At 44.5% G+C, this 20751-nt stretch overlaps 1 protein-coding gene across 1 annotated transcript in view; it reads right to left on the reverse strand.

Annotated features, from left to right (window-relative positions):
- The window catches only part of LOC124787789 (protein Skeletor, isoforms B/C), a 694854-nt gene extending 674831 nt beyond the window's left edge, over nt 1-20023 (reverse strand). Inside the window, exon 1 of the mRNA XM_047254691.1 lies at nt 19826-20023. Within this exon, the coding sequence (XP_047110647.1) occupies nt 19826-19880 (55 nt within the window). The 5' untranslated portion in view covers nt 19881-20023. The remainder of the gene's footprint in view (nt 1-19825) is intronic.
- Nucleotides 20024-20751: the final 728 nt, after the last annotated feature.

The raw sequence follows: 20751 nt of genomic DNA on the forward strand, positions 1-20751 counted from the left end.
CTCCATCTAGTTGGGTCTTGTCCACTTGTCGCATATAGTGTGCCTAAGGGATGCTGCGTTCTCGGAATGCTATACAGCAATTTATGCTAGTAACATTAGTTGTCAATACTTACACTACTGGCCATTAAAATTTGCTACACCACGAACATGACGTGCTACAGATGCGAAATTTAACCGACAGGGAGAAGATGCTGTGATATGCAAATGATTAGCTTTTCAGAGCATTCACACAAGGTTGGCGCCGGTGGCAACACCTACAACGTGCTGACATGAGGAAAGTTTCCAACCGATTTCTCATACACTAACGGCAGTTGAGCGGTGTTGAATGGCGAAACGTTGTTGTGGTGTCTCGTGTAAGGAGGAGAAATGCGTACCATCACGTTTCCGACTTTGATAAAGGTCGGATTGTAGCCTATCGCGATTGCGGTTCGCGACAATGCTGCTCGCGTTGGTCGAGATCCAATGACTGTTAGCAGAATATGGAATCGGTGGGTTCAGAAGGGTAATACGGAACGCCGTGCTGGATCCCAACGGCCTCGTATCACTAGCAGTCGAGATGACAGGCATCTTATCCGCATGGCTGTAACGGATCGTGCAGACACGTCTCGATCCATGAGTCAACAGATGGGGACGTTTTCAAGATCACAACTATCTGCACGAACACTTCGACGACGTTTGCAGCAGCATGGACTATCAGCTCGGAGACCAGGGCTGCGTTTACCATTGACGCTACACCACAGACAGGAGCGCCTGCGATGGTGTACTCAACGACGAACCTGGGTGCACGAATGGCAAAACGTCATTTTTTAGGATGAATCCAGGTTCTATTTACAGCATCATGATGGTCGCATCCGTGTTTGGTGACATCGTGGTGAACGCACATTGGAAGCGTGTATTCGTCATCGCCATACTGGCGTATCACCCGGCGTAATGGTATGGGCTGCCATTTGTTACACGTCTCGGTCACCTCTTGTTCGCATTGACAGCACTTTGAACAGTGGACGTTACATTTCAGACGTGTTACGATCCGTGATTCTACCCTTTATTCGATGCCTGCGAAACCCTACATTTCAGCAGGATAATGCACGACCGCATGTTTCAGGTCCTGTACGGGCCTTTCTGGATACAGAAAATGTTCGACTGCTGCCCTGGCCAGCACATTCTCCAGATCTCTCAACAATTGAAAACGTCTGGTTAATGGTGGCCGAGCAACTGGCTCGTCACCATACTCCAGTCACTACTCTTGATGAACTTTGGTATCGTGTTGAAGCTGCATGGGACAGCTGTACCTGTACACACCATCCGAGCTCTGTTTGACTCAATGCACAGGCGTATCAAGGCCGTTATTATGGCCAGAGGTGGCTTTTCCGGGTACTGATTTCTCAGGATCTATGTACCTAAATCACGTGAAAATGTAATCACACGTCAGTTCTAGTATAATAGATTTGTCCAAGCAATACCCGTTTATCATCTGCATTTCTTCTTGGTGTGGCAATTTTAATGGCCAGTAGTCTATTATGTGTTTTTCTGGCCCCTGTAATTCATTTAGGTTGCTGACACCTTATGTTAGCCATTGTGGCGACATAGTGCCAATGTCTGTGAATTGGCAAACATCGCTCGCATCCTGTGTTGAGGAACAGCACGCCGGAGCATACCAAACGTAGGTAGTTTTCTGGACGTTTCCCAACACTCAGTAAGAGTCAATATACCGGTGCCAAATGAGCGCAAGGAGAAATCGCTAGGATATCGGCCGAAAACAGTCTGGCCAAAATGGCACATTACATTTACCCCACACATATGTCTGCTTTTGAAGCCGTTTAAGGCCTGCACTGTCCGATATCTAGGATAAACAATAAATGCAGGCGGAAGCTCAAGTTCAGTTCCCTGGCTCATGCAGAAAGTTTTTCCTCCTGCCTCTCGCTCACGAAGCCTTCCTTTATGGTCGCTTTTCACATTATAAAAATGGTTCAAATGGCTCTGAGCACGATGGGACTCAACTGCTGAGGTCATTAGTCCCCTAGAACTTAGAACTAGTTAAACCTAACTAACCTAAGGACATCACAAACATCCATGCCCGAGGCAGGATTCGAACCTGCGACCGTAGCGGTCTTGCGGTTCCAGACTGCAGCGCCTTTAACCGCACGGCCACTTCGGCCGGCTTTTCACATTATAAAACAATGGCGTGATTACGTTTTCTTTGACTGTTTGGTAATTATTAGCATGTTTAGTGAGTAGCAGAAACAACGAAATACGTGACACAAATGAGACAGAAAAACTAATATACGAGGCCTGTTCAGAAAGTAAGCTCCGATTGATTGCCAAATTGAAACCACAGTGAACATCAGAAATGTTTTACTTGTAACAATTAGCTACACCTTTCAGCTACTTCTCTACGTAGTCGCCGTTCTGACTTAGACTTTTGTCATAGCGTTGTACCAACTTTTCAATAGCCTCATCATAGAAGGCAGCCGCCAGTGCTTTCCGCCAATTCTCTACGCTGGCCTACACCTCGTTGTCTGTGTCAAAATGTTGTCTTCAAAGACAGCGGTTCATGTGACCAGAGATGAAACTCAGGGGGAGACAATTGCGGACTGTATTGTGGGTAATCTCACATTTCCATTTGAAAACGATGCAGGAGCATCTTCATTTCCCCTGCAGAATGCGGCTGAGAATTGTCTTGAAGAAGAAACAGCACGACAGTTATGTAATGTTAGCTGCATAGCTTCAGGCGAAATTTCTCACCAGGCCCTCGTACTTGGCGGCAGACACTATTTTCTAGACATCTTTACGCACTCACTGCGAGCTCAGAAATGAGATGAGCGACGTGATGCTAACTGGGGTTATACTAGAGACACTACCCAACACATCTGTGCAAAGCTTTATCGGATTTTCATAGTCGTTTCCATTTCGCGACCGATCGGAGCTTACTTTCTGAACGCCCCTCGTAGAATTATAGCAACAGGCATTTGAGATGTTACCGGCACCACAGGTACATACATGTAATAGCCTTTGATGAAGAGAAGACTCTCGTTTAAGAGAATAGTCATCAAGATTAGTGTGCAAAGAATTGGAATACGGAAATATTACAAAGTGAAGAAATACGCGTGAAGTTCTCTGAGGATATAGACACTGTGACAACTAATAGCTCAGAAAGCAATTCAGTTGAAGAGCGATGAACGTACCTAAAAAGGGAATTCAATGAAGATGAAAATAAAAACATTGGTACAGGGAAGGTAACTCCGAAGAAGCCACGGTTAACCGAACAAATACCTCAGTGAAATTAAAAGCAAGGGCGGTAACATTGAGAGTGGAATGGGAATTCCACTGTTATATGCAGAGGAGACAGCGGATAGTTGGAAAGAGTACATGGAAGGCCTGTCTGGGGGGGCAACATTTCTCATGATGCGATAGTAAAAGATGGTGGTGGTGGTGGTGGTTAGTGTTTAACGTCCCGTCGACAACGAGGTCATTAGAGACGGAGCGCAAGCTCGGGTTAGGGAAGGATTGGGAAGGAAATCGGCCGTGCCCTTTCAAAGGAACCATCCCGGCAGTAGAAGATGAAGGAGTCGGTAGGGAAGAGATAAGGGATCCAGTATTAGAATCAGAAGACTTCAGATCAAATAAGGCAGAACAGATAGACAACATCATTGAAGGAAGTGGCAACAAAACGACATTCACGTTCGTGTGAAGAATATTTGAGTCTAGCGATACACCATCAGGCTTTCGGAAAAATATCATCCTCACGATTCTGAAGACAGCAAAAGCCGACTAGTGCGTGAATTATCGCACAATCAGTTTAACAGTTCGTGCATCCAACTTGCTGACAAGAATCATATACGGAAGAATGGGAAAGGAAATTGACGATCTGTTACATGACGATGAGCTTGCTTCAGCGAAGTTAGAGGCACTAGAGGGACACATCTGAAGTTGTGCTTTATAACAGGTGGACGGAAAATCAAGACACGTTCATAGTAGTTGTCGACCTGGAAAAAGTATTCGACAATGGGAAATGTGGAAGCTGTTCGAAATTCTGAAGGAAATACAAGTAAGCTGTAGGAAAAGACGGGTAATATAAAATATGTAAGAGGACCAAGGGGAATAGTAAGAGTGGAAGAACAAAAAGTTAGTGTTCCGATTAAAAAAGAGTGTAAGGCAGTGGTGTAGTCTTTCGCCACTACTGTTCAGTCTGTACATCGAAGAAGCAGTGAGAGAAATAAAAGAAAGTTTCAAGACTGGGATTAAAATTTAGCATGAAAGGATATCAGTTATTACATTGCTATCCTCAGTGAAAGTGAGGAAGAATTACAGGATGTCTTGAATAAAATACGGATTGAGGATAAATCGAAGAACGAGGAAATTAATGAAAAACAACTGAAATGAGAACAGTGACAGACTTAGCGTCAGAACTGATGATCACTAAGTAGATGATGTTAAGGATTTCTGATATCTAGGCAGCAAAATAACACGTGATGGATGGAGCGAGGAGGACATCAAAAGCAGATTGGCTCTGGCAAAAAGGGCATTCCTAGCCAAGAGAAGTCTACTGGTATCAAACATAGGTCTCAATATGTGGAAGAAATTTCTGAGAACGTACGTCTGGAGTACAGCATTGTATGGCAGTAAAACATGGGCTGTGGGAAAACCGGAACAGAAGAGAACAGAAGCATTCGAGATGTGGTGCTACAAAAGAATGTTGAAAATTAGGTGGACTCATAAGGTAAGGGACGAGGAGATTTTACGCAGAATCCGCGAAGAAAGGAATACATGGAAAACACTAACAAGAAGAAGGGACGGAATGATAGGATATCTGTTGAGACATCAGGGAGTAACATCCACGGTACTAGAGGGAGCTGTAGAGAGTAAAATATATAGAGGAAAACAGGGATTGGGACACATTGAGCGAATAATTGAGGACGTAAGTTGCAAGTGCTACTGTGAGATGAAAAGGTTGATACAGAGGAGGAATTCGTGGCGGACGACAAAAACAATACGGAAGAATGATGAATTTAAAAAAATTCTCGATAATGCCCTTTACAGTTGTAAGTAACGGTGTCGTTGGGTCAGCTTTCAAACACGTAGGGGGAGGTCTCCCGCGGAGCCTTTAATATTTTTTGTGGGATTTGAAATTTAAAAACCCTCTCTCACACCGGCCTGATTTAGCTTCACTGATCAGGATAGTAAAAAACCTGCGTATATTAAGGGAATTTTCATTCGCAAAGCAGGCTTATCACATTCACACAGTTCAATACTGTTCTATCCTGATTAAACTGAGCTTAACTTAAATTCCATAAGGCAGGAAGCAATTTCGAAGTCTCGGTGCGACGAAAATTGTCAGTCGATTTCCTGAAAACATTTGTAATAATTATTAACTTTGGGTGATCATATGTTGAAGACCGGAGATCTGCTGGTAAGACCGTGTTAGCCTATTTATTGAAAGTAATAAGCTGGATATCTTGAGCGTACAAAACGGCAGGTTCGTCCAGTGTAAATCAGACGTTCCCCACTGATCCCGTGGAACACAGCGTAGTAAGCAGACACTGTCAATAATAATCAGTTAAATAATACGCGAACACACTTTTTATACTTTAGTTCATGTATTAAATTCCTTCTCATACAGAATGACCGCTGCAAGAGACCTTACAAGCCTACTTTTCAACAAGATGTGCCGAACGATGTGCTCCGAAATATCTTTGCAGGTATCAGGGCTTTGCGCTGTGTCGTCCTATGTGTCGCAGATCACCGTCTGTTCCGCTTTACGGAGCTGGCTCTGGGTTCTGCGATGGACACGTAGAAGTCCAACACCTTTCTGCCTACACGTAGTTTCACCGTCGTTCAGCCGAAGATGCTCGCCACAGTAGCCGACGAACAGGCGAATCGAATAGCGGTTTCAGAGCTGCTCATTCCCAGGCACCAGGCCATAGCACTCTGCCATTCGTCTTAGACGCGTATGTCAGAGGATTTCCTCATTTTCGGCCCATATCGTTACTAGAGTGATTCCCCATTTGTCCCTGCTTCGCTTCTATATTTTCCTTTCCGCGTCACGTGCCGCTGGATGGTATTTAATCTCGCAGTGAGCAGCGTTCGTTGACCTGTGACTCATGAGTGTATGACTTCCTCTAAAATATACCACGCAAACACACGTGGCGCTTAGTTCGGAGAAATTATAGCCCTTACGGTGGTTTTGCGATAGTTCCTCGTTTTGCGAATGGAACAGAAATTGGGGTAAATCACGGTGTTGTCAGAAGAACCCTCCGCCACACTCTCAAGGAGGTGACTTGTAGACTACAGATACACATTTAGATGTTGTGTAAGTGTAGTGGTAATCATGTAAGCAGGAACTGATGTCCAGAAACGAACATCTGGAACAATGTTGTCCGCTCCCCCGTGTGTTGAAGGAACAGTAATTCACTGAACCTCTTCTGTTTAAAATAATAGAGTACCTAGGAATAACTGTTCGGAATGGCCTAAAATGGAGTTGGTGTAATCATAAGGAGACCTACTTCATAGACGAAAGAAAGTATTTACGTAGGTGTAGAGAAATTAGGGTTCATACGGAGGCATACAGACAGTCGATTTTCCGTCACTCTGTTTGCGAGCGGAACACGAAAGGAAGTGACTAGACGTGGTACCAGATGCCCTCCGCCACGCACCGTACGGAGTCTTGCTGAGAATATACGTAGATGTAGAAATGGTTTCGAAAACACCCGTTCTATCGATTCTACATCTACATCAATACTCCCCAACACATTTGACGGTGTACTTCAGGTACCACTAACTGATACCCCCATCCCCATTCCACTTGCCAATGGCGCCTGGGAAGCGTGATTGTCGGTAAGCCTCTGCGTTACCTCTAAGTTTCTGGAATTTTCTCGTCGTGGTCATTTCGCAAGGTAAATGCGAGAGCAAGTAGTGTTGTCCGACTATTCCCGGAATGTAATCTCTTGAAATTTCAATGGCAAACCTCCCCGTGACGCAAAATGCCTCTCTTGTAGCACCTGCCACTGGAATCTGCTGAGAAACACACTGTTCTTTGTGAGATCTTCTCCATCTCTTCCATCAGTTCTACCGGGTAAGGATCCCAGACTGATGAACAGTACTCAACAATTGGTTCAACGAGCGCCTTGTAAGCCTATTCCTTTGTGGATGTGTTACATTTCCTTAAGACCCTACCTATGAATCTGAGCCTGGTCTTTGTGGCCGTGCGTTTCTAGGCGTTTCAGTCTGGAACCGCGTGACCACTACGGTCGCCTCGGGCATGGATGTGTGTGGTGTCCTTAGGTTAGTTAGGTTTAAGTAGTTCTAAGTTCTAGGGGACTGATGACCTCAGATGTTAAGTCCCATAGCGCTCAGAGCCATTTGAGCCTGGTCTCTGCTTTTCCTACTAGTTGATTTATGTGGTCATTCCACTCTAGATCGCTATGGGTAGTTACTCCTAAATTTTTTACCGCAGATACTGTTTCCAGCAATTTGTCATCAATAGTGTAATTGTACGGTAGTGAACTTCTTTTCCTTGGTATGCGCCACATGTTACAGTTATTTACGTTCTGGGTCAACCGCCGGAACCTGCACAAGAATCCTCTGCAGATCATTTTGCAGATGGATAGTGTCTTCTGGCGTTGTTACCTTCTTATAGATAACGCCATCATTTGTGAACAGCCTTAAAGAGCTTCCGACGCTTTCTAATACATCATTCATATACAGGGTGAGTCACCTAACATTACCGCTGGATATATTTCGTAAACCACATCAAATACTGACGAATCGATTCCACAGACCGAACGTGAGGAGAGGGGCTAGTGTTATTGGTTAATACAAACCATAAAAAAATGCACGGAAGTATGTTTTTTAACACAAACCTACGTTTTTTTTAATGGAACCCCGTTAGTTTTGTTAGCACATCTGAACATATAAACAAATACGTAATCAGTGCCGTTTGTTGCATTGTAAAATGTTAATTACATCCGGAGATATTGTAACCTAAAGTTGACGCTTGAGTACCACTCCTCCGCTGTTCGATCGAATTACGTAGGGATCCAAAGGGAACTGTGATGGACCTTAGGTACAGAAGAGACTGGAATAGCACATTACGTCCACATGCTAACACCTTTTTATTGGTCTTTTTCACTGACGCACATGTACATTACCATGAGGGGTGAGGTACACGTACACACGTGGTTTCCGTTTTCAATTACAAAGTGGAATAGAGTGAGTCCCACTGGAAACGCGTCGACGTATGTGGTATCAGCATGATGGTGCACCTGCACATTCCGCAATTAACACTAGGCTGACCCTTGACAGGATGTTCGACGGGCGTTTCATAGGACGTGGAGGACGCATAAATTGGCCAGCCCGTTCTCCTGATCTTACACCTCTGGATGTGCCTACAACCACAGAGGATATGAAACAACGTATTGTGGCAGCCTGCGACGACATTACACCAGATGTACTGCGGCGTGTACGACATTCATTACGCCAGAGATTGCAATTGTGTGCAGCAAATGATGGCCACCACATTGAACATCTATTGGCCTGACATGTCGGGACACACTCTATTTCACTCCGTAATTGAAGAGGGAAATGCCCGTCGAACGTGTACCTCAACCCTCATGGTAATGTACATGTGCGTCAGTGAAAAAGACCAATAAAAAGTTGTTACCATGTGGACGTAATGTGCTGTTCCAGTCTCTTCTGTACCTAAGGTCCATCGCCGTTCCCTTTGGATCCCTACGTAATTCGCTGCTCTCCGATACACTCGGTCGAACAGCGGAGGAGTGGTACTCAAGCGTCAACTTTAGGTTACAATATCTCCGGATGTAATTAACATTTTACAATGCAACAAACGGCAATGATTACGTATTTGTTTATATGTTTAGATGTGCTAACAAAACTAACGGGGTTCCATTTAAAAAAACGTAGGTTTGTGTTAAAAACATACTTCCGTGCATTTTTTTGTGGTTTGTATTAACCAATTACACTAGCCCCTCTCCTCACGTTCGGTCTGTGGAATCGATTCGTCAGTATTTGATGTGGTTTACGAAATATATCCAGCGGTAATGTTAGGTGACTCACCCTGCATATACTGTAAACAGTAACGGGTCTACAAACGTCCTTAGGTACTCCGGAAATTACCTTTATATCTTTCGATTTTGTTCAGTTAAGAGCGACATGTTGAGTTCACTCTGCAAGAAAGTCTTGAATCCAGTCGCAAATCTGCTCCTATACTCGGTGAGCACGCATCGTTTTCACAAACGACAGTACGGGACGGTCTCAAAAGACTTCCTGTAATCAACGAACACGTCATCAACCAAATCACCGTTGTCTACAGCTCTATGGATGTGGTGGAGGAACAGAGCGAGGTGAATTTCGAAGTATCGCTGTCTACGGGATCCACGTTGATTTTTACAGGGGAGATTTTTGTTCTCATAAAGTTTCATAGTTCTTTAGCATAAAACATGTTCCATAATTCTATGACAGACTGAACTCAACTTGAGAATTTCTCGTCGGTCTGGGATGCTTATGAGCTTGTAGTAAGAGAAGAGACAGATACGTTCGAATCAGTAATGGTGTGTTTTGTTACGGGATTCTTTAGTGAGCTGGTGCGATGTGGAAGAAGAACCGGACGAAATGCACGCCATGTGACAGGTGCATATTTTGTTTTTTGGCACTCGAGGTTATAGCAAAGGTTAGTTTATCATAGTAACAATAATCTTACACAGAGTAAATTACTCTCTTTCACAATGGAGATGCGAGAAAGAATTTACCATTTTATTAGTTTATATCGGAAACGGGACGTTTGTGGGCGTATGCTTCTGTCCAGAATTTTACGGTGTGCGCCAAACAGCACTTCTCGAACGGTTATTATTTCCCCCTTTCCTGTTCTCTTCACGAATGATGCGAGGGACGGACGATTGCCGCTAAACCACCGTCTGAGCTCTAGTTAATCTCTTTGTCTCGTCGTAGTCATTGCGCGAGACGTATGTGGGAGAAAGTAAGGAGTTGTACGACTCTTCTCGAAGTCTCAGGAGAAAATCTCTCCATAATTCATCGCGTGTCTTTTGTGACGTCTGCCATTGTAGTTGACTGAACATCTGCGTAGCGCTTACTGAACTATCCCGTAACAGAAGCGCCATTATTGTTTGAATAATTTCTCTTTCTTCTGTTAATACAACCTAATAAACGTCCCACGCCGAGGAACAAAACTGCAGAATCGATCGCACGAGTGTTTTACTAGCCATTTCGTTCGTGGATGTAATAGTTTTCGATGAGATACTATATTGCGTCTAAGCCTTGCATCTGTTTTTCCTTAAACCTGTTTTATGTCATCATTCCACTTTATGTTAGTCCGGACAGGTACTCCTAATTACGGTATTTTACGAGCGCTACTTTCTCCAGTAATAACGACAGAGTAACTGAACGGCAACATATCTGCTAGCTTACTACCGTGCAACACGTTACATTCGTGTTCAGAGTCAATTGCGATTGCTTTGCAAGAATCGATTTTCCTGCATTCAGCTGCTCTTGTTCCGCGAACACCATCGTTAAAATGGTAATTACTGCATTTCCTTAATCGTTCATTTCGAATTTGGAGCTGGAAATTGCTCCTTTTTATGATACAAAAGACAAGCGAAAACAAATTACCTGTACCAGTAATTTTTATTTTCCTCCACCTATACACTATGTGGTGAAAAGTATCCGGACACCCCCAAAAACAAACTTTTTGTTATTAGGTGCGTTGTGCTGCCACCTGCTGCCAGGAAGTTCCATGCGGCTTTTCGCGGATGATGCTGTAGTATACAGAGAAGTTGCAGCATTAGAAAATTGTAGCGAAATGCAGGAAGATCTGCAGCGGATAGGCACTTGGTGCAGGGAGTGGCAACTGTCCCTTAACATAGACAAATGTAATGTATTGCAAATACATAGAAAGAAGGATCCTTTATTGAATGATTATATGATAGCGGAACAAACACTGGTAGCAGTTACTTCTGTAAAATATCTGGGAGTATGCGTGCGGAACGATTTGAAGTGGAATGATCATATAAAATTAATTGTTGGTAAGGCGGGTACCAGGTTGAGATTCATTGGGAGAGTGCTTAGAAAATGTAGTTCATCAACAAAGGAGGTGGCTTACAAAACACTCGTTCGACCTATACTTGAGTATTGCTCATCAGTGTGGGATCCGTACCAGATCGGGTTGACGGAGGAGATAGAGAAGATCCAAAGAAGAGCGGCGCGTTTCGTCACAGGGTTATTTGGTAACCGTGATAGCATTACGGAGATGTTTAACAAACTCAAGTGGCAGACTCTGCAAGAGAGGCGCTCTGCATCGCGGTGTAGCTTGCTCGCGAGGTTTCGAGAGGGTGCGTTTCTGGATGAGGTATCGAATATATTGCTTCCCCCTACTTATACCTCCCGAGGAGATCACGAATGTAAAATTAGAGAGATTCGAGCGCGCACGGAGGCTTTCAGACAGTCGTTCTTCCTGCGAACCATACGCGACTGGAACAGGAAAGGGAGGTAATGACGGTGGCACGTAAAGTGCTCTCCGCCACACACCGTTGGGTGGCTTGCGGAGTATAAATGTAGATGTAGATGTAGATGTACTCCATAGCAGTGACCTCAGTAGTCATTAGACATCGTCAGAGAGCTGGATGAGGCGCTCCGCGGATCTCACGGGCTTCGAACGTGGTCAGGTGATTGGATGTCACTTGTGTCATACGTCTGTACGCGAGATTTCCACACTCCTAAACATCCCCAGGTCCACTGTTTCTGATGTGATAGTGAAGTGCAAACGTGAAGGGACACGTGCAGCACAGAAGCATACAGTCCGACCTCATCTATTGACTGACAGAGACCGCCGACAGTTGAAGAGGGTCGTAATGTGTAATAGGCAGACATCTATCCAGACTATCGCACAGGAATTCCAGACTGCATCAGGGTCCACTGAAGTACTATGACAGTTAGGCGGAAGGTGAGGAAACTTGGATTTCAAGTTCGAGCGGCTGCTCATAAGCCACACATCACACCGGTAAAAGCCAAACGACGCCTCGCTAGGTGTAAGGCACGTAAACATTGGTCGACTGAACAGTGGAAAAACGTTGTGTGGAGTAACGAATCACGTTACACAATGTGGCGAACCTATGGCAGGGTGTGGGTATGGTGAATGCCCGGTGAGCGTCATCTGACAGAGCGTGTAGAGCAAACAGTAAAATTCGGGGGCGGTGGTGTTATGGTGTGGTGCACTATCAAAGCACAGGCGTATATTGATGTTTAAGCACCTTCTTGCTTCCCACTGTTGAAGAGGATGCGATTGCATCTTTCAACACGATCGAGCAGCTCTTCATAATGCACGGCCTGTGGCGGACTGGTTGCATGACAATAACGTCCCTGTAATGGACTGGCCGACACAGAGTCCTGACCTGAATCCTATAGAACACCTTTGGGATGTTTTGGAACGCCGACTTCGCGCCAGGTCTCACCGACTGACATCGATACCTCTCCTCAGCTCGGCACTCCGTGAAGAATGGGCTGCCATTCCCCAAGAAACCTTCCAGCACCTGACTGAATGTATGCCTGCGAGAGTGGAAGCTGTCATCAAGGCTAAGGGTGGGCCAACACCATAGTGAATTCCAGCATTAGCGATGAATGGCGTCATTTCCAGCTACGTGTTCGGATACTTTTGATCACATAGTGTACATTAGTCAATCAAAAATATCCGGAAAGCTATTAGTGGACTTTAATATGGAGTGTGTCTACGCTTCCCGTTTATAACCACTTGAACTCTGCTGGGGACACTTTCAACAAGCTATGCGGATGACTGTGAAGAAATGGCAGCCGAATCTTGCTCAAGGGCCGAAACCAGGGAAGGTAGCAATGGAGGCCGTGGTCTGGAGCGAAGTCGACTTTCTAGCTCATCCCAGAGGTGTTCCACTGGTCTCAGATCGGGGCTCTCAGCATGTCAGTTCATTTCAGGAATATTATTGTGCAGGAACCATTGTCTCACAGATTCTGCTTTGTGACAGCGTCCCTCAACATGCTGATGCTGCCACTGCTAATGGTATTTGGTTTGTGGGGCGCTCAACTGTGTGGCTATCAGCACCCGTACAAATTCTCAATCTTTTCACAGTCCAGTCTCGCCACTTTCCCCAAATGATGATGAAATGATGAGGACAATACAAACGCCCAGTCCCTGGGCTCATCATATTGATGCAGTCATAATCTCCGAAATGTTCCTCTGCTGTACACAGCACACACTGCTGTAAAATGTCTTCATGATCTTACGCATACAGTATTATTTTAAGCGCGACATGGGGAAGACGCCCTAACGATGAAAGATACCTCCATACCGTTACACTGCCTCCTCCGCTCTTCACTATTGACAACACACATGATGGCACGTATCGTAACGTTGACTGCAGGAACTTGTGGCTTACGAGGAAGCTGTCGACCGTTATGCCCCATTCTTTCTAACTTTGTGCCCACAATCAGTTGCTGGTTGGATTCCTCGTACCACTCTGGAACTCACTAACGATTCATTCCGCTAATTTTATGCGACTGTTCACAACCATCCTCCTGAATGCTCGACGGTCTCTGTCAAGAGGGCTGCCTGGCCTTGGTTTAGGTGTGGTTGTTCTTCCGTATTTTCACTTCACAATGACGTCACCAACAGTCGACATGGGCAGCTTTGGAAGAGCTGAAATGTCTCTGGGAGATCTGTTAGTCAGGTGACACCGAATGACGAGTCACGTTCAAAGTCACTCAGCGCTCCTGATCCACCCATTATGCAGGAGCTTGCTTGTTTGCTTACAACACTCCTTTTATTCTTGCTGGTATGCCTCTCGTGACATTCAGTGGTCAATTCCACATTACATAGGGGTGTCCGCATACTTTTGGTCAGCTAATCTGTTATAGCCTACAGCGTGTATTTTAGTGTAGTATCTTGTAAGTACGAGGGATATTCGGAAAATAGGGTCCTAAAGGGCGCGAAATAGTAACCACAATGAAAATCTGATGAAGCTTTGCACAAATGTATTGGACAGAGTCTAGTAGGCCTGTCGATTGTGGCACGTCGCTCTTTTCAGTCGTGAGCTGAAATTAAGAACGTAAAGCTGGCTAGAAAGTAATGTCTCCCGCTAAGTGTGACGCCCTGGTGCAAGATTCCGCCTGTAGCTATGCAACCCACATAACATACCTGTCATTTGTTTCGTTCTGCACAATGCTTGGCCGCACTCTACAGTGGCAATGAAGATGCTCCTGCAGCATTTTCTTGGGAAGTGTTTGATCACCCATAATACAGCCCATAATTGGCCTCCCCTCTCCCCCACCCCCTGAGGTTCATCTCTGCTCACATGAACCGCTGGCTATGAAGACAACCTTTTTGCACATACAACGACCTGTAAGTCAGCATAGAGAATTGGCGGAAAGCACAGGCGGCTGCCTTGTAAGACGATGGTACTGGAAAGTTGGTACAATGCTACGACAGATGTCTCAGTGAGAACGACGGCTATGTGGATAACAAGCTGGGAATTGTAGCAAACTGGTCAAATAACACATCTCTGATTTTTTACAATGGTTTCCATTTTGCGACCGCCGGCCGCTGGTGGCCGAGCGGTTCTAGGCGCTTCAGTCTGGAACCGCGCGACCGCTACGGTCGCAGGTTCTAATCCTGCCTCTGGCATGGATGTGTGTGGTGTCCTTAGGTTAGTTAGGTTTGAGTAGTTCTAAGTTCTAGGGGACTGATGACCTGAGATGTTAAGTCCCATAGCGCTCAGAGCCATTTGAACCATTTGAACCATTTTGCGACCGATCGCACCTTACTTCCCCAGTAGCCCTCGTAGCCATATTATCAGATGTTATAATGTACGAGTTCAGTGCGACACTGTGAAACAAGTAGCACTCAGTAATTAATCTGTTGCGAAATGAAACATAAGGCAGAAAACTGGCTACATTTAGGAAAAGAAATACAGATGTAAACCACTGATACTTCTGATGGTGAAGATTCAGTGTCCCTTGATCGAAAAGGAAGTATATATGTCTGACGTTGATAACTGTTTTGTCTTTTACGCTTCATTCCTGCAACAAGTCTTCAATTTTAGAAATATCATCTATTCTTGTGAAGATTACAAGCCGGCTTCGTAAATGTATTTCTTTATACTCACCCTCTTAGGGAACTGCTGCGTTATCTTGTTAATGAGTCTCCCTAAATTCATGTTCTTCCAGCTTCACCTTAATGCGAATGAACGAGATTCGGCATAAGATTCTACTGCGTTTAGGAGTGCGTATTTCATCAGCAGAATATCGATTATCCCACAAAAAGTGTTTGGACTATTTGCATCTTGAGTGCTACAACCTGTCCGTATTACAGATTAGTACATTCCGAGTCCGTCGCTTTCAGCTCTGACGTAATCTGAGCTGTCCTACTCTGAGGCGGCAGGAAGCGTTGTCCACTCATTACAAGGAGTAGTCACGCGCGCAGCGGCTGTGAAAGTCTTCCGTCGCCTGAACACTTCCCTGAACTCACTGCTGGCAGCCGCACCAGCTATCTCGTCACTTCCTTCTTTGCAGCTTTTCCTCTCTGTCTCTTATCCTACAAAAACGAAGGTAACGTCGAATGTGTCCCAAGGGTGTACTATATAAGAAAACTCTTTAGGCAGGAGATGGTGGTCTTAGCCTAGTTTACTAAATAAAAACTTTTTAAAGTAAAAAACTGTTAATGTCTGGATCGCATTTTTCATATTAGAATTGTAGTACGAAAACTACTTTCTGTTGCTAGGTAAAACTATGTTCAGAGCGTTCAAAATGGAAAAAGTCGGTGAACACGCACTGGAAACCATCATTAACTATAGTCATGAAATGACATGCATTCGTAAATACAAAAACAATGACAGAGCGTAGTTTAAAGAACACCACCGTGAGCAAGCCAGGTTTAGACCGTAATGCCGCAGGATAACGGTAATAATGAAAGAGAACGGCAAGTTGCATGAGTAAAAGTTACATCAAAGGCTTTTGAAGCAAGTTTTACTCGTGCAGCTGACCATGTAACAAGTACCATATGCAGCGAGACGCGTATTTTTATTGCATGGATGACACTCTTAACTATTGTATTAACAGAGATACTGATGCAGGTATTGCTTTAAACAGTGGAACGATATACTTTTCTACATGATTCGAGGCTTCTGAGAAGACAAGTATAGTGATATAACCTTTGTTAATGGCGGAGTTGAAACTTTTCGCAAAAGTATCAGGGCAACATGCCATAATTGAAAAGCAGGTAAGTCGAAATTGGGATTTGTGGTTTAAACACCGCCAAGTGTGGGTCCACCATAGTAGCAGACTTCTAAACTGTTGCTGTGTTTCGACAAAAAAGTGTTAACTTAAGCATAAGTGTATAAACACATTTGAAATAGTTTTCTTAAGCCCCTTCTGGTACGCTATAAACTAAACGACAGTTACGCTGTCAATAATCGCAACTGATTTTGTGTCTATGTCATATAAAATACGTCTAAGAGGAAATACGTTTTGTTTATGTATTAGCCCTGCACCGTGCTGCCTATAACGACGAAGTCTGACACGAGAGAGAGCTGTATTCCGAATTCCCTGCCTTTCAACTTAATAATCACATACAACTCCAACATTAACGAGCGTCATACCGCTGTACTCTTTTCAAAAACTTTCCAAAAATGTTAAAAAAAGGACAGTGTTCTTTAATAACTCAGTTCCCACGAAAATTAAGATTATTATCTACACAACAAAATTATGTGCTCCTCTTCCTCCTATTAGGCGCAGGAAACCCCGTCTCGATGTCTCGAACCGCACATGAAATAAAACTGCTGAGGTGATTCACTCTGAATATTTGGAGTGAGCAACAGTAGCCTTTTTCACAGAAGCAGCAGGAAATAACAGCTCCTGATCCGAATTCATAATGTTTTCAGTTCTACGAACCCTTCCTACTTTTCCACTTTCTGTAGTCATCATATAAGGTTGTCGCTGGATTTTTACTCTATATGCAGCTGACCCATCTGTGCAAGTTGAGCAATACAACTAAATTCTGTAATTTACTAAAATTACATCGGCTTTTCATAGTGAAACCTCTAAAGTGTTAAGCTGAGGACAGGCTTTGCACGAGGGAGCAACATGTACTAGAAGTTACGGTTCCGAGAATCAGTATATTGCTACTTCTGTACTGGATTGCTGAATAGTTGATACTTTAGGTGGATACGTGCCCAGTTGTTATAAGAGTATTTGCTCCATGTACACGGCTTGTACAACCGCTGCTGTATTTCAACCTGCAACTGAATACAAAAAGTGGAGTGACTACGTAACTTACCTCCACTGTAGCCAGTCTCTGCCTTGACACCTGTCACGCAATTTGAATCCGTAGCATCATATGTAACGCATGTACGTATGCTTTCTTATTGCGCCACAAAGTGGGACACAACCCTACAACAGTAATGTCGCTAAAAATCTGTACTTATGCCGTGACATGCATCGATTACTCATTATTTACTCCCATGTTAACAGATCTCTGAATTCCTTGTTCATACAACTGTTCTCTCCCAATATATTGTATTGTATGTATGTAGATGCTTAATAACGGCGTAACGCCGAAGTTACAATGGAGACTTCTACACTAAGCTCCCAATTATCAGGTTGCGATTTATCCTCGCATAGTTCGGCGATCTTTGAAAGAATTAGAATCGAAACCTGAAGTAGTCTGTTATAATTACAAGTAGTATTTTGGTGTTTAGAGTACACTATCACGCATGCGACACACATTTTACCATCGAAATCACAGACATACCTGAAATATTTTCCCGTTTGTCCCGTTCCATTGTTTTCCGAATGCGTGGACTCAATCGTTGTTTTATGTTCCCTGCCGATGTCGTGTCTATATTTCTGGTTTAGCCCTTTCCCTAGAACTAGAGGTCGATAACTTTCAACTCATTTAAAGCCGATTGAAAAGAAAACTGTTAAGGTACCCTCGAGAATTCTTGCTCTGATACAACAGTAGCTTCCTCGTGGAATAAACTTGCAGCACACTCCTCCGAAAGTGGCTTTGAATGTTATAAGGCAGACGAATGCGATACTGTTAATCGTCTGATCCATCTTATCAAACAAATTTCTGGTTGCGGAGACGTGAATGACAAAAACATCCGCCAGTGGTTAAACAGCGATGCCAGTGGATTAAGCTTTGAGCAGCAAAGTGACAAGTCCGTGTTTGGCAGAGGCTGAGATCGAAGACGAGGCGATCGAGGAAACAGAAATCACGCATTCGGGGGCACTGAAATGCGTCGGCCTGTTATTAGAGTTTGCGAAACAATATATGTACATTTCATTATAGCGAAGTTTTGAGTCTCCGGAATATGAGAGCCTTAGGTAGGAAAAAAAACGAAAAGAAAACCAGAAAAAGAAAATCAGTTGGATGATTATTTCCGGAAAGTAGCCTGAAAGAAAGTCATGCAAAGTCCAGCGTGTTTTTGTTCCAGGTTGTAAATATGTTATCGGTTTCCTGCGAATAACACGTAAATGAATCTATGGGCATTCGAATGACATGTAGCATGTTCCGTTGTTGTCTAATGCCCTCGTTCTCTTCTTCACTCTGAAGACTTGTTTGATGAATCCTGTTCTACTACAACCTGTACAAGCCTGTTCATCTCTTCCTCCCCTCCATTAGCAAACTGACGACTCTTTGATGCCTCAGGTTATGTTTTCTACTGATTCCTTCTTTTAGTCATGTTGTGCTATAAATTTGTTTTCTCCCCAACTCGATTCAGTAGTTCATCATTAGTCCTTCGAAGTATCCATCTAATTTTCAGCTTTCTTCTACAGCCCAACATTTCAAAACTTCCTTTCTTGTCTCAACTGTCAATCATTCGTGTTTCGCTACACTCCAAACAAATACACTCAGAAAATTCTTCCTAGTGCAAAAATTTTTATTCGATCTTAACAATTTATTTTTTTGGACACTATTTTCGTTCCATCGCCAGTCTGCATTATATATCCTCTCTACTTTTACCATCGTCGCATAGTCTTCAGACCAAATAGCAGAACTCGTTCTCAACTTTTAGTGCCTCCTTTACTAATCTAATTCCTTCAACATTTTCTGATTTCATTCGACTGCATTCCATTACCCCTGTTTTGCTTTTGTTTTAGTTCATTTTATTAACCGTTTTCAAGAAATTATGCATTTTGTTTAACTGATCCTCCAACTCCTTTGCCGTCTATGACAAAATTACTATGTCAACGCGGAACCTCAAATGTTCTTATATCTTCTCGCTTTCTAAAGTTCTTCTTAGTTCCACTTGCTGCTTGCTCATTCTAGAAGCTGAAAATATCAGCGATAAGCTACAATCGTTTCAGCCTTCTTTCTCAGCTACTGGTTCCCTCTCATGCCATTGTAGTGTAGTAATTGCAGTAAGGTTTCAGTGCTTGCTGTAAATAACACTTCGCTCTCCATATTTAATCCTTATTACCTTCAAAATTTCGTATAGTTTGTTCAAATCAATATCGGCAAAGGATTTCTCTAGATCTAGAAAGGGTTTTAAATGTAGTCAGCAGCATATTTAAAATAAAGTATTTATAATTCGTAGTACCCATGTTTTCCGATTATCCTGCAGTCTCGGGTCCGCATTTACCCGAGTAATCGGGAGTTTACCAAACATCCGTAAGACGAAAAATGACAACCTTTAGGCTCTGCAACCCGCATAACGTCGACGTATTGCGTGACATCTGCACACTAAGGGGCTCTAGTAGGTTTATTTCACAAGCGGTTCTCGGCTCGCCCACACCAAGTAGCCAGACACCCAAGATGCTCGCAGAGCGTACTCACCGTAGGGTAATGTGAGCGCCAAGATGGCGGCGGCGAAAGCAAGCGGCCGCTCCATGGCGGGCGGGCCGGCGGTTCGGTGCGTGTGTGTTTGTGAGAGAGAGTGTGTGGTTGTGGGTGCTTGTGCGCGGGCGCTAGCAGCGGCGGTGGCGGTGCCGGCGGCGGTGGTCGCGCTGCATGTGTGTCGTCGCGCACTGGAGCCCGCGGGCCGACTGAGGCGGCGGCAGCGCCGGACCGGCGCCGCGGCGGCCCGGGCGCCGTGACGTCACGGGGGGGCGTGCCGGGGGCGGGGCCAGTCGGCGCGTGCGCAGCGCAGCCGCCGGCGTCGCATCGAGCGGCGCAGGTGGACGACGTCGGAGGCCGTGGCCACCGCCGGAGGCCGGAGGCCGTCTGCGCAGTCGGACCGAGCGGCGACCGGTCGCGGAGACCGTCAAGTCTGCAACATATATATCGAATACCATCTCTTACAACAGTCAGCAGCACGGAATCGGTGTCCACAGGGCTCTGTTTTAGGACCAATATTTTGAGAGATTGTCCTAGAGTCCCAGTACGTAAAACAACTGCGGCATCACAAGCAACGGTCTCTGTGGGTATTACGGTCTCCCTGCTGTCCGTGGGCAGCATCTCTAACTAGCAACAAAATGTCCTGCGTTCCAGGATCATTCCCAGTCATTACTCAAATTTTGATTAAAAATCATCAGCAATGGCAGCCGAAGACCTCCGGTATTATGATCAGCTCTCTTCAGCCAACGGCCTTGCCAAAAACGACAGAGGGACGAACAGAGTTCCACTGCACCCTTGTGTCCTTCAGATGAGGAACTGCCCCTAAACGGCGGAAGACTCAGAAACGATAAACAGCATAAAGCTGCGGAAGGCAATGCAAACTTCTGCACTGTTGTTGATGTGGTCTTCAGTCCTGAGACTGGTTT

The sequence above is a fragment of the Schistocerca piceifrons genome, chromosome 3 (assembly GCF_021461385.2).
Source record: "Schistocerca piceifrons isolate TAMUIC-IGC-003096 chromosome 3, iqSchPice1.1, whole genome shotgun sequence".
Lineage (NCBI taxonomy): Eukaryota > Metazoa > Arthropoda > Insecta > Orthoptera > Acrididae > Schistocerca > Schistocerca piceifrons.